Source organism: Quercus suber, unplaced genomic scaffold (genome assembly GCF_002906115.3).
Source record: "Quercus suber isolate HL8 unplaced genomic scaffold, Cork oak 2.0 scaffold_1140, whole genome shotgun sequence".
NCBI classification, from domain to species: Eukaryota; Viridiplantae; Streptophyta; class Magnoliopsida; order Fagales; family Fagaceae; genus Quercus; species Quercus suber.
Window position 1 is genome coordinate 73,938 of NW_027070542.1, and position 15,026 is coordinate 88,963.

The following is a 15,026-nucleotide window of genomic DNA, read 5'->3' on the forward strand; positions in this document are numbered from 1 at the left end:
CCTCTCTTTTGCAGAGCGTGCAAGTTGGACTTTCCATCAAAATGCATAATTTGATTTGGGATTTAGCATCAAGGATCTTATCATTGGAAGTCGAAGGTTGTCAGTTTGTGTGTGGAAGTTATTCAAAAATGACTCAGCTATCACATATGCGAAATAGACTGCCGATTCTTGATTATCATCGGTTCTTATCAAGCGCTGGTGCAGGTCTGATTGAGCTGCCGTTAAAAGAGGAATGGGAAGAAGCCAAGATGATTTTTTTTTTTTATTTTTTTTTATGGACAATGAGCTAACCAGCCTACCAGAGAGACCAAATTGCCTCAGACTTTTGGCATTGTTCCTCCAAAGAAATCATAATATAAGAGTGATACCTACCTCCTTCTTTGACTTAATGCCTTCTCTTACAATTTTGAACCTATCTAAAACCAGGATCAAATTCTTACCAGAGTCAATTTGTAAGCTTACAATACTTGAAGTGCTTATTTTAAGAGATTGTGAACGTCTGGTTCGGCTACCATCTGAGGTTGGATCTCTGAGACAACTTGTGGTTCTTGATCTCCAAGGAACTAAGCTTAACAAATTATCAAATGAGATTTCTGAACTGGCTTCTCTGAGGCACTTGAAGGTATCATTTTATGGCTCTGTCAACCAGAGGGAATATGTTAACCTGCCTCGTGAATTGCTTTCACATGTTGTAATAGGGAATCTCAGTGAATTGGAAACACTAAGTATTGATGTGTACCCAGGAGATATGAGGTGGAATGAGAACGTGAAATCTGTCATAGATGAGGTGAGCAACTTGACAAATTTGACTACTTTTTGTTGCTATTTCCCAGAAGTAGAGTTTCTTGAACGCTTTCTCCGAAAAAGCGCAACATGGAAAATTGGGGGTTTAACCGAATTCAAATTTGTAGTTGGCCATGATGTGAAACGCTTTGCATCTCAAAATGTGGACAATCTGGAATTAGATCATGTTCAATGGGGTCAATGCTTGAGGTTTGTGAATGGTGAGATTATACCAAATGCGGTGGTAGAAGTATTAACTCGCACTACTGCGTTCTGTCTAGATCATCATGTCAATGTTCTCAGCCTTTCAGAGTTTGGGCTTGGTAATTTCTATGCACTGAGATTGTGTGTAGTGAGGGAATGTCCTGAGATTCAAGAAATTATTGCTGGCGCGGAACTTTCTGGTGCTGTGTTTCCGATTCTGGAGCACCTAACCATTAATTCTCTGCCAGACTCGAGGAAGATTTGTAAAGAAATGATACCACAGGGAAGCTTCGCTAAGCTAAGAGTATTGACAGTGTATACATGCCCCAATTTGGAATTTGTTTTTGCAAGCTCCATGGTCCAGTGTTTCTCTAACTTAGAGGAATTGATAGTTGAAGATTGTTCAGCTATTAAGAAGATAGTTGATTCTGATGGTGGTACACTCCCTAGCTTGAAAAGATTAAAGCTTCACTCTCTACCCAACTTGGTTAACATTATGAAAGGTGCATGGCCCCCGTTAGAAAACATTAGCTTCTATGATTGCCCTATGTTGAAGAAGCTTGGCATCGACTCCAATTTAATTCGAACCATTAAAGAGATTAAAGCGGAGAAAGATTGGTGGGAAAAATTAGAATGGCAAGATAGCTCATTATATTCACGTCTTCAAGCTCGTTTCACCCTGATTAGTGACGAGGATTTTTAATACAAGAATTTACAAGCATTAAGGTTGATTTATTCCTTTTTGGCACTATCAGACAATCAGTTGTTCAGCTTCCTTAATCAGGAGCAAGAGAAGGCATTGGCAGGATCAAACAAGAATAAGAAATTTATGAATTTCTGCTGAGAGAAGGTACAACCCAGCAAATCACAAATTCTGGCGACAGGTCCTATTGAAGCCCCCCCTTTTTTTTTTTTTTTTCATAATTCGTAGAATCTGTTGTGTTCATGATCTTGAAATATTCTGTGGACGTATGTGTATTTATTTTCTTAATGCCTTAGTGTTAAATAGACGGTTTAACCTTAAAAAATAAAAATAAAAGAAGAAGGAAAATTAATGCACAAAATAAGAAGAGAGTACAAAGGGGTAGATGAGTAATTTTCCTTCAAGCCCCTCTCCTCGCCCCATTTTCTCCCCAATTTGTGGGGCTGGACTTTGTGGGTTCAGGGAGTAAACAACCAAGCCCTACCAAAATCCCCTCCCCTTTCCCTCCCATCCAAAATCTCCTTTATTTTCTCTTCTCTATTTTATATCCCTAAAATAATCCCAACCAAACATACACAAAAAGATGTCACTTAACCTAGAAGCTTAAAGTAATGAGCTTAGGTCCAATAATATTATAGTATCTCTTATGAGACGTCAACACTTAACTAACCACATCACTCACAAAGGGATTTTGTTTTGGGATGTCTCTTGTAGTAGTAGGGTTTTTTTTTTTTTTTTTGAAACACACACACACATATATAGGGGAAGGGGGATGAGATAAGGGAATACATTCACACGCCAACACCAAAATTGCATGCAATAGTTAGTGTCGCGGAGCAAGTAATAAGCTCCTTCTCAATATTACACCTTACCGATGTGGGATGACTCGAGAATACTGAGTATCTTTTTTATTTGAGAAACACACATACACACATATATAGGGGAAGGAGGATGAGATAAGAGAATACACTCACACGCCAACACCAAAACTGCATGTAACAGTTAGTGTCACGAAGCAAGCAATAAACCCCTTTTCAATATCACACCTTATCGATTTGGTACTAGTAGACTAGTAGGGTTTCAATTTTTATATATTTTTTAATGATGTGACCTAATAATTAATTAGTCCAAGAATTAAATCAAATAGGTTGATTTAAAAAAATTAGCGGGATAATTACACTTTGGTCACCTGTGGTTTACCTCTAATTCTATGTGCCCACTTGTTGTTTCAATTTTAACACTTTACCTACTTGAGGTTCAATCTGTTACTGCTCCGTAACCCATCTCCCTGTTTGCCGTTACTCTAACACGTTTTCTTTCAAAATCAAAACACAAAACAGATCAAAAAGTTAGGGTTTTTATTTCTATGGATCTGAGTTCCCAAGATATATGGTTTAATTTTGTTGGACCTGATAGGTTTGGTAAGAAGGAAATAGCTCTTGCTCTTGCTGAGAAATTACATGGAAGCCAGGAATATTTTATTTCTATGGATCTAAGTTCCCAAGATGGGATGATTAATTCAAATACAATCTTTGGTCTCTGAGGAATGAATGGTTATGATATAAAGTTTAGGGGGAAAACTCTTGTTGATTGCCTTGCTGAGAAGTTAACCAAGAAACCCTTTGAACAATTTAACAGTTATCAAACTCAGCCATTCCCAAAATCTAAGAAACACCCCAAATTTCACAAGGATTCCAAATTTGCAGAAAATATATCTTGAAGGTTGTACAAATTTGATTGAGGTTCACTCATCCGTTGTTGTCCTCAAAAGGCTTATTTTTATGGATCTAAAAGATTGCATTCGTCTTAGAAGTCTTCCAAGTTGGATTGAAACAGAATCTCTTGAGATTCTTATTCTTTCTGGTTGCTCCAATGTCAAGGTGATTCCAGACTTTGCAGAAAACATGCAACAGTTAAGTGAGCTTTATTTAAATGAGATTGCAATTAAGGAGCTGCCTTCGTCAGTTAAGGAGAAAAAATTAACTAATAATTCCTTGTGTTTTACTAAACTAAAAACATTTTGGAAAATCATTTTGAATTATAACAAGTTACATACTAAATACTAAGTAGCTCCAAATAGGAAAAAAAAAAAACTAAAATCTGAGAAATATAAACCACGGCTTTTACACAGAAAAAGAAACAAAGTCAACAGAAAAACTAGAAAGTAATTTCCCAACACAAAAACAACAGAACAACAAAAATATAAACAATGAAACATGAACCACGATTCTTACACATGTAGTAACAAAAAGAGTCAGCAGAAAAAATTAAAAAAAAAAAAACACTTTTCCAAAACCAAATATTTTTTTTGATCCATTTTGAGAGTAATGTAGGATATTCGTTGGGTTGGATGAGAGTGAATGAGTTTTGGGAGTGAGAATGAGTTTTAATTCGTTTTGAGATGTATTTTTTTGTTTATTTGGTGTTAGAGTAACGGAAAACATTGAGGTGGGTTACAAACCACTCACAGTCAGAATCACAGGTGGGTAAAGTGTCAAAATTGAAACTACAAGTGAGCATATAGAATTAAAGGCAAACTACAGATGGGCAAAGTGTAATTACCCAAAAATTAGAAATATCATTTTACAAAAGGCTTAGAGCATTCACAGCAGTGAAGGCAAAATTTTAGCTATTTAGCTACATAAAAAGTCACTTTATCTATTTTACTTACACACATGCTGCAGCAGTTGATCTATTTTAGCTTTCAATACAATAAAATAATATACACATCACAATAAAATAATATAATCACTACAATAAAATAATATATTATACTGTCAAAAACAAACAACCACAACACCAACCACATCCACAATACCATCAGCCACAGCCACAGCCACAGCCACCACCGACACCACCACCACCACCACCACCACCAGCAGTTCACAGCAGGAAGAAAAAAAAAAAAAACCCAAATCTCCGGTGAAATTCGACCACGCTGGTGGGTATTTCGACGACAGGTACGGAGGGTTTGGTTGGAGCCGGTCCGATTTGGGGTCTGATCCGTATGGGAAGCGATCGGAGGAGTCTCCGCGCTGCGATTCGATTCGCGATGATGGTGCGTATGCGTATGAAGGTGGCAAGGTGAAGCCGTATGGGGCTCAGGGCACCGCGCCGAAGTCTTCGACGTGGGCGCCCACGTTCGGCGACTATGGGAGGTCGATCGGTTTCTGTTCCGGAAAGGATTCGACGGTGACTTCGAATTTGAGCAAGATCGTGAGGGCTGTCCCCAAGGCCGAAACTCAACAAGACGTGAAGAATGGGGTCCAGAAGTTTCGGGTGAAGTTGCTGCCGGAGAGTCTTGGTCAGAACACCATGGATGTTCTCTGCCAGGTATGACGATGAGAATCCGTATGGGAAGCGATCGGAGGAGTCTCCGCGCTGCGATTCGATTCGCGATGATGGTGCGTATGCGTATGAAGGTGGCAAGGTGAAGCCGTATGGGGCTCAGGGCACCGCGCCGAAGTCTTCGACGTGGGCGCCCACGTTCGGCGACTATGGGAGGTCGATCGGTTTCTGTTCCGGAAAGGATTCGACGGTGACTTCGAATTTGAGCAAGATCGTGAGGGCTGTCCCCAAGGCCGAAACTCAACAAGACGTGAAGAATGGGGTCCAGAAGTTTCGGGTGAAGTTGCTGCCGGAGAGTCTTGGTCAGAACACCATGGATGTTCTCTGCCAGGTATGACGATGAGCTTCAGTGAAGGAGAGAGAGGGAATGAGAGTGAATGAGAGAGAGGGAATGAGAGTGAATAAAAAAAGAAGGGGTTGGAATAAAATATTATTATTATTTTTTGCTCCAAGCTACCGTGCACATCTGTAAATAGATGTGCACTGTAGCCATTCATCTAAATTTTTTAAGTATAGCTCCACTGCTGTAAGGGTTTTTTTGTATTTGTGAAGCTAAATTTTAGCAATATAGCATTATAGCTACACTGCTGACTGCTGTGAATGCTCTAGGATTCGGCCAAAATCTGAGACTTGTGACGTAGACATTCAAAATTTCAAATAGCCCACTCCCAATTGAATGTATAAAAGGGGAAAAAAAAAATTGTGGGGGCCAGCAGGTAAACCCACGTGTTATGATCATAGTGGCATGAGAAAACATCCATGGAAGATCAGCAACGCAGAGCAGCTTATCCAAATTCCCACATTTTTATATCTGAAGTCTAATCCCAAACTCATAAATTTTGTTTTCGCGGGCGATTGTACTTATACTTCACAGACTCAAAGCTTTGACGAAATCAGGTTAGAGAAAATAAACTCTTTTTCTCTCTCTCAAAATTTGATTTTTCACTTGTTCTCCGTTTGGTTACCGAGAAAATAACATAGAAAACAACATTAGGGTTTGGTACTGTTTTTTGACTCCAGAAAACAAACCCTAAGAATTTCACTCACTCAGTGGCTGTTACGAACTTCTGGCTTACTTTTTGGTAGGGATTTTCGCCAGCACATAATTGAAAAATATTGAAGTTCTAATTTTCCCTCAGTTTCTCGGCAACCAAGCAGCAGGTTTCAGTTAAACCACTAAAGAGGATTGTATAAGAAATGTACCAGATTTTATATGTTAGGTAGTTCAGTGAATGTTGGAACTTGTGTAAGAAATTGCTTAGTTATGAACATATAGAGCCAATTTTTCGACATGTAGGGTTGGCTTAATTACGCTCTTTTGTTTTTAATATTCACGAAAACGAGACTTTGCTTTGACTTGGAAAATAATTGTTTTTTTTTTTTTTTTTCATTGGTGGAGTTTTTTGGTTTAAATTTCATTTTTTTGCACTATGTTTGGTAGCCTAGATTCCACATGAAAAGAAAAGAAAATGTTTTTTAAGACCTCATATTATTATTGTTTTGGTTCTTGAGAAAGTATAGTACTTTAGGTTGAATATCTGATAGGAAATAAGTAATTTAAAAAAAAGTAATTTTAGTTGGGTTTAAATTTTTTATTTTTATTTTTCATCTTGTATTATTCCATTGCTTTTGGTCATTTTATTATGCATGTAATTGTGATATGGTCAAAATCATTGGAATTTCAGGGTTGCACACATTACAATGTAAGGTTTGCTGCTATGAATTCATGGCATCCTATCAATCTTCGCTTGTCCACATTCATTCCTTCTGGAGCAGCTTTACATGCTTAGGGAGAAATTCGTTAAGGACGCTGAACATTGGAAATTATTTATGCAATCTAAAGAGATCATATGTGATTCTTCCTTCCTACAGGCTATCGAGAAAGGTATACTTAATTATATGTATCTATTATCTAATGATTATTACTTATTAGATTCTCTGAAATATAACAAGCTTTCTTCCTTAGGATTGGCAGTTTCAACAATGGATATGACATTACAAATTTTAGGGAAATTTTCATTTTTAGAGCACAGACAAGTGATTTTAAATGTTGTGTTTGTCATTCATTCATCTTATTTTGGTACCCAATTCTTGTGTTTTCAGGGCTATTGTAATTTATCCAATAATGCAAAGTTGTCTTTAACTGGTGTTGCAAATGCAACATCTCTTAATAATGTAATCATTCCTTCTGATATACTGCGTCAAGATGCACAGCTTAATTTAGCCAAGTGTGAAGAAAGGGCACTGAATGCTAATCCTTCAGATGGTAGAGTAATGCTCATTGATGGCACATCAATCATCTACCGGGCTTACTACAAGCTTTTAGGTATGTTATGATATTTTCCTCTTGGCTTATATCAAATGATTTTTATATAGGACAAAGTCTAAACCTTTTATTTTTATTTTATTGGTAATTGCACACATTCAGTGCGTCTTGAACCGATGACCTTACTCTCCACCTTGTTCTTACAAGGGGGAGGAGGTGTTATTTGAGCTAGATCTCATTTGCCTTGGACAAAGTTGGAACTTTTGTCTTGCTTCTTATGTCTTTTGGACTAGATTTAGTATACTTGTGTGGGATGATGGGTTCTTATATTTAGTAATTTTATTTTACTGCATGAACTAGGATTACTTGAAACATGGTTACTTTTTGCTTAATGTGGACTGTTTGGAAGGAGCGTAACTAGCGCATATTTGAAAATGTGGAGTGTATGGGGAGTCAGTTGCTAGCAGCTTTTCTAACTCCTTATTTGATTGGTTTCATACATGGGGGCTTTATGAATTGTGATTCCATTGCTGTGTTTCTAGAGGTCTTTTTGTACATAATTTTTCTATGTAAATCTTTAGGCTTCTTCATGTTGATCGTTTTTGAAGTAGTCTTGTTTTAATAAAATTATTCTTACCTATATAAAAATAAGGAACTTGGATTACTTTATCCAAAATATTGAAAAGAGTGCTTGAGTTTCAGGCTATGGGTTTAGCGTTATGTAGCTAAGCTAATTTATAGTATATGTTTTACAGTGCATATGAAATGGGGGTGTATTTTTTTTTTTTTAATAGGTAATAAGAATAATATTAATTTAGATGAAAAAATGAAGAAAGCAGATACAAGGTGTTCATGATGGTGAACACAAGAAAAAGCAACAAACAACAAGGGAAAAAAAAAACTTGAGGTGCAATACTAAGAGAAGAAAGAAACTCAATGATAGAAGAACAATTTGAGGAGCCCCAACACCTAGACCAATCAAACAGAGTCTTTTGGCATAGAGCTTGTAACTGAACCAGTGATTTCTTAGTATCCTCAAAAGAGCACTAATTTCTTTCCGTCCAAACAATCCACATCAAATAGCCAGGAACCAAGTTCCAAATGTCTGAATTAAATTTGCTCAGCCGATAGCTCCAACAAAACACCAAGCTTTCCACAGAGCCTGACATGACCCATTGGATCCCGAAAAACTGAAGCATATGCACCCACAGCAAGTGAGCTAAAGGACAATGGAGGAGGAGATGATCCACAGATTCCTCATTACAATAGCACATACAACACCGATTTGCCAAAGAGCACCTTCTAAGCATAAGATTATCCAAGGTACGGATCTGCCCATGAACTGCTGTCCACAAAAAAAATGCTACCCTCTTAGGAATCTTAACTTTCCAAACACTCTTCCAAGGAAAATTGGAGATAGATGCATCCCGAATCTTATTGTAATAGGACCGAATATCAAACTTGTCATTCCTATTGAGGCGCCAATAGGAAATATCACACCCAACACCCCTAGGAATCCGAGATTGAATGAACTCAAGGAAAGAGAAGGCAGCCTCTAATTCCCTTTCATGAAAATCCCTAAAATATCTCAAATTCCAAATTCTATCATTTCCACCCTCCTGATAGCATTGAACATCAGAATTGCAAGCTTCCTTGTCATTTGAACACGCATAAAACTGAGGATAGAGAATTTTAAGTGAGTTATCCGCAACTCACTTATTATGCCAAAAAAGAATACGAGGCCATCACCCACTAGGGCCACATGTTTGGAGAAACTCTCCCATCCATCATGAATACCACGCCATAGACCACACCCGTGGGCCCTTCTACATACTTTAGTATTCCATCCCCCTTGACCCTCCCCATATTTAGTTGCAACAACCCTCTGCCAGAGATGGGTGCCTTCTTGTCCAAACCTCCATAACCTTTTCTCTAATAGGGCTTGATTAAAATGCACTAGCTTCTTGATCCCCAAACCACCCATCTCTAATGGTGAACACACCTTCTCCCAGGCCACCAAAGGATATTTGAAACAATCCTCTAAAGACCCTTATAAAAATTTTCTCTGAATACGCTCCAACCTATTAGCCATAGCTATAGGGATGGTAAATAAGGATAGGTAGTATGTAGGAAGACTTGAAAGAGTACTCTTCAACAAAGTAAGTCTACCACCCTTCGATAAATAAAGACGCTTCCAACCTGAGAGTTTCTTTTCCATCTTCTCCAAAATAGGATTCCAAACAGATGTTGTTTTATATGGAGTATCCAACAACATTCCCAAGTATTTCATAGGCAAACTACCCACCCTACATCGAAGTATGGTAGCCAAAGCACCTATATTTCCAACCTCCCAACTGGAACAATCTCATTCTTCCCCACATTTACTTTCAAACCAGTAAACGCTTGAAAGCAAGTCAAAGCCAGCCTAATGGACAGCAACTGATCTCTAGAAGCATCACAAAACAAGATGGTATCATCTGCAAACAACAAGTGTGAAATGTGTATTCCAATAGAGTTAATTGGCCCCAAATGAAAACCACGAAGAAGACCACAATTAGGTAATTGACTGCATATGGTATCCCGACAGTGGTTATATCTAACAATTAGGTAATTGACTGACTATATGGTTCATAAATGATGATGGTGTTACTGCTGTCAGGATAAAGTTATTAGAATATTTGGGGCTTTAAAGAGAACTATTCTGTTTGGACTGGTTGTCCAGTCACTATAATTATCTCAAATATCATGTGAAATAGCCAATGGACCATTTGAAATTTACAGTAATGGCCATTGGTAATCTTTCACTTATTTTTGTCTGAAGTTGCTTCCTAAATCCATTAATTAAAAAAAAGGGGAAATTGCTGAGTGTTCCTAGCATTTATTTCATCAGAAAATAGAAAGGTTTGAGCTATTATTTTTTGTTTACTTTGGTGGAAACTAAGTTATTTAGAAGTTGAATAAGTTTTTAACCTTTGATTGCATAGGCCAATTTTGAACCTTCATAAGACAGTAGTGAAATTCATCTTGTTCCAATTTGATAGAGCTGAAGTGTTGTCCCAGCCTGAAGCTGGACTAGTTTTTCCATTCATTTGTACAAAAGGGAGAAACTTCACCATTTGACTTGTCCTGTTTTCTGAAGTCTTAGAGATTTCCTTTTGGGTGAGGTCATGGGTTCAGGACCCATTGGGTGCGTGTATGTGTAACTTAGCAATAAAAAAAAAAAAAAGGCTTCCTATGTAACAGCAACTTTTAGCTTCAGGGTGCAACTAATATTAGCATAGTATAATGAAAATGTGTTTTCTTCCTTTTTATTGTTGACTATAATATAATTCTACTTACCATTATTTCATTTTCTTTTGATCGAGAGTAGCAAAATTGCACCATGGCCATCTATCACATGCTGATGGAAATGGAGATTGGGTTTTAACTATATTTTCAGCTTTATCTCTTGTAAGTAATGTTTATACTGGGTTTATAGATTTTCTTTCAGTTTGTTTCTTCTACTGTGCTTGAAATGACTTTATTAAAGCACTGACCTGGTGTAACTTCTTTTCTCTCAGATCCTTGTTAGAGTTATATTTTCTCTTAATATGAGATCTAGTGGCAAACTTACGTAATTTTGTTCTTTTCTCTTTCCTATTAGAAAATTGAGCATCCAATATGCGCTGTGTTACCCTGAATATCTTCTGCTGAGCCTGATTATATATATATATATATATATTTGATAAGTAATAAACTTTTATTGAAAATGAGGATTTACCTCATGTACACAGGGTGTATACATAAGGTATCCTAAAGAATTGCAAATGAAATGAGAGAGAATTAGTTGAATCTACAAAAAGAAAAAGAAAAAAGAGAGTAGCTCTAGAACTTAAAGCAGAAGACTGCTTATATAATGATGTAGTGAAACATGTTATTAATTGAATCACCAAGTTTTCCTCATCATCAAAGTGCAATGACTCCTCTTCCTCTATGATGTCCTAGAATGGCTACATTCCAAACAAAAGAAGCATTCTTGCCAAACCAACTCCTCCAACTAAACAAAAGATCGCCAACACTTCTTGGCAAGACCCACTGGACTCCTAGTACAAAAGAAAATATAAGTCTGCAGAGCATATGCAGTATCACAGTGCAAAAACAAATATGTCCACAGACTCACCACCATGCCTACGCATGCAACACCAATTTACTTCATCAATCCTCTCCATGATTTGAGTCAATGACCTACCTCCACAATCCATTTGCCCAACAGGGCTTGGTTGAAGGTGCCCAATTTTCTTACCCCAAAGCCTCCATTTCTCATTGGAGAGCACATAAAATTCCAATCCACAAGATGGAATTTAACTAATCATGCTGCCTTCTCTATAAGAAATTAGGCTGTAACCTTTTTATTAGTCACAAAAGAAGGTATGGTAAATGGAGATATGTAGATGTTGGGAGACACGACTTATTTTTTTTCAAGTGTTGTACCAAGTATGTTTAGTTGAAGGATTATGGAGCCCAAGAAATACAATGGCAACATTTTCATTTGTCTTGTTGATGAACCTTATTATCTTTTCAATTTTTATTGAATAGTAGCTCTAAGAAATTTCTCATTGTTCTTGTTCTTGCAGATAATTGATGTCTTAGAATTTATTCCTTCCCATGTGGCGGTATGATTTCTTTCTAATATGAGTGTGCTCGCTCACAAGTTGATGCATGGTTGTATAAGCATGTAGTTGTTTCTCTCCCCAAGAGTTGCTTTATTAGAATGTTTGTTTTGTTAAAGGATTCCTGTTTTGCATATAGAATTTTTTTACCTATAAAAAAAAAAATCTTTTTATCGTTTTCACCTTCTGTCAGATTTTGCTTATATTATCTTAATGGGTTTTCCTTATTCTTTTGGACTTCCTTTTAATATATTTTTTCTTTTGTAATTATAAAAGTTGACTCATCATTTTTCTTTTCCTATGCAGGTGGTATTTGACCATGATGGTGAGATATTCGGCCGCATTTTTCTTTTCGATTTATTCCCTTAAAAGCATGCACATTCTTCTATTTTTTGTTACCTTATGCTTATAATGTATTCTTCTATTCTCTATATTTTATAACTATGTTAGCTGTCATGCATGCCATGCAGTATCTCTTTCTGCATGAATTAAGCCTTTTAAACTTGCTAATTTTTGTTCTGGAGTTCATCTCCAATGTATGCATAATTTGATAGTGATGTGACTCATGTTCTTGGGTTACCTCAATCTTTTCCATCCATCTTGACAAATTATATCTGCCTTTGCTTCTGGGTTTGGCATCAACCTTTGGGATGGTTGTGGTTAGACAGAGAAATGAAGCTACCCAACTGGTGTAGTGCCTGTAGGATTCTCAACAATTGAGAAAAAAATTGGGTAGCTTGTTATATTCCATATTCTACCTTAGAGGAGTTTCTAGGTTTATTCACTTTTAGTTGAAACTTTGCTGCCTCCTTTAGTACACTGCCTGTGTACCTGGGGAGCACTTTAGTTGTTTTTTTAGTAGAGCATTATTACTTTAAAAAAAAAAAAAATCCATCTCCTGTGATTCTTCCAGTCATTGTTGCAAACATTTTTTTTCCAATTGTCTCCTGTGATTTTACTTTCAAAATAAAAGTTTTCTCTGGTGATTTCCTCCTGTCTTGAGTACTGAGATAGGAAATGTGACTAGACTGGGGAATGCATTATAGAGTTCCTCCAAGTACGCAATCTTTACCAATATACTCTGAAATAAGAGTGGAAGCCACTCAACCATTAGGGATTTGGACACCTATGTGGCAAGCTTTTGGGTGTGGGATGCTTAATTAATATTTGTATTCATCTCATTTCATATATAAATGGGTGCATAGTGTTGTGTTCATATAGAGTCTGGTCCTACGTGTATCAAAAAACCAATCATGAACAACCTTGGACCATATCTACCCAGAAGAGTTTCATATCGTCCTTGCTCTTTGTCTAAGATTGGACAGGTATCTTTTTCATAGGTTTCTTTTATCTGAGAAACCTTAGGTTGCATGCTAGCCTCAATTTTACCTGAGACCATGTCAAGAGAAAAATTTGGGGTTATGTTTGTTACCATTTGGGATGAATTGAAATCAATTTTCGCAAATTAAGGCTCTAATCAAATCTGATTGTACTCGCTGGAGATCAAAAAGAAAATAAGATAATAATTATTAGCTTCATGCTTGTAGGTTCTTAGGAATCACTCCAAAGAAGAAACCATCATGCTTTCTAGGTTTAAGAGAAACTCTAAACTGATAGAAAACTCCAATAAATACTAATAGTAGTAGTAATACTGTTCTTAAACTCAATTTGGCTTCCTGATGACCTGAGAAACTAATTCTCGACTTAAATAGACTAATTTGGAGAATGCTTTATTGCTAAAGAGAATGCATATGAAAGACCAGAAACCCTTGCTAATTGGACCCACAAATAAATAAAAATTAGACTTGTAGCAAGCAAAAAGTTGATTAAGTTTCTGGTAGGATGGGATAAATTTTGTGCGCCCATAGCCAACGGTGGTTTAGGTATAAGGAAAAGTCACTACTTTCAATAAGGCATTATTGGGGAAATGGTTGTGGCGGTTTGGGAAAGAGGAGAATTGGCTGTGGAGGAGGGTGGTAGCTTCAAAGTTTGGGGAAGAGTGGGGGGGGATGGACTTCTAAGTTAGGCAGGGGAGTTCATGGGTGTGGTTTGTGGAGAGGTATTTGGATGGGCTAGGAGGATTTTAGCAAAAATGCTTAGTTTGTTGTTGGCTTGGGGAATAGAGTGAGATTTTGGCAGGATGGATGGTATGAGAATCAACCTTTCCAAGTGGCTTTCTCAAGGCTATATGGTATTGCTATTGACAGGGAGGCTTCTGTAGAAGCTTCTTTAACAAGGCAAGGGATGAAGGATAGAAGAATTTGGGATGTTCATTTTATTCGGAAATTTAATGATTGGGAGATGGATGAAGGGCTGCATTTTCTTTGTATCTTGGGAGCCAATACTCCTTCAATGGATGTTGGAAACCGGTTGAGATGGAAGTTGAAGCCTAATGGGGAGTTTGACATCTAGTCATATTATAACAAGTTGTGGGATTCTCCCTCAGTTGTCTTTCCTTGGAAATGTATATAGAGAGTTAAGGTCCCTCGACGTGTTTCTTTCTTCATTTGGTGTGTAGCTTGGAATAAGATCGTAATGGGTGATAACCTGAGATTGAGAGGCTTGGATTTTGTGGACTGGTGCATTATGTGTCGATACTGTGGGGAGTTAGTAGACCACTTACTTCTTCATTGCGAGATGGCTTATTGGTTATGGAGCTTTGTTTTTATAACTTTTGGAGTGTCGTGGGTCATACCTAGATTGCTTCCAGATTTGCTTTTTGGCTGGTGGAATTGGTTGGGGAAGCATTCATCTCAGATCTGGAATTTAGTTCCATTGTGCATACTATGGTGTCTTTGGAAGGAACGAAATTGGCAGATTTTTGAGGATTTGGAAAGTTCCGATGACCAGATGCTTGCTTCTTTTAGTGGAACTCTTTTTGATCGGTCTCGGGCTTGAGGATTCACGACTAGTGATTCTCTCTCTTCTTTTCTTAGCTCTCTTTCTCTATTGTAATTAATTTGTTGCTTAGTTTTCTTTTATGTATTTTCTCTATTTTTTTTTTCTTCTTGTAATTTTTTGGTTTGCTCTATGCTTTTCTTGCATAGAGTAGCCTTTCATATATATATATATA

The 15,026-nt window shown here is 37.2% G+C and overlaps 2 protein-coding genes across 2 annotated transcripts; both read left to right on the forward strand.

The window, feature by feature from the left end:
• The first annotated feature begins 388 nt into the window (after nucleotides 1-388).
• Nucleotides 389-1,690, forward strand: LOC112034380 (disease resistance protein At4g27190-like). Its single transcript, XM_024067196.1, has one exon. It carries the CDS (start codon nucleotides 389-391, stop codon nucleotides 1,688-1,690), a length of 1,302 nt encoding a protein of 433 aa, XP_023922964.1.
• Nucleotides 1,691-5,750: 4,060 nt separating this feature from the next.
• On the forward strand, nucleotides 5,751-12,361 carry LOC112028959 (uncharacterized). The gene is made up of 6 exons (XM_065769393.1): nucleotides 5,751-5,935; nucleotides 6,724-6,923; nucleotides 7,142-7,364; nucleotides 10,675-10,754; nucleotides 11,918-11,956; nucleotides 12,260-12,361. Exons 2-6 carry the CDS (start codon nucleotides 6,765-6,767, stop codon nucleotides 12,320-12,322), a joined length of 564 nt encoding a protein of 187 aa, XP_065625465.1. The 5' UTR covers nucleotides 5,751-5,935; nucleotides 6,724-6,764; the 3' UTR covers nucleotides 12,323-12,361.
• Nucleotides 12,362-15,026: the final 2,665 nt, after the last annotated feature.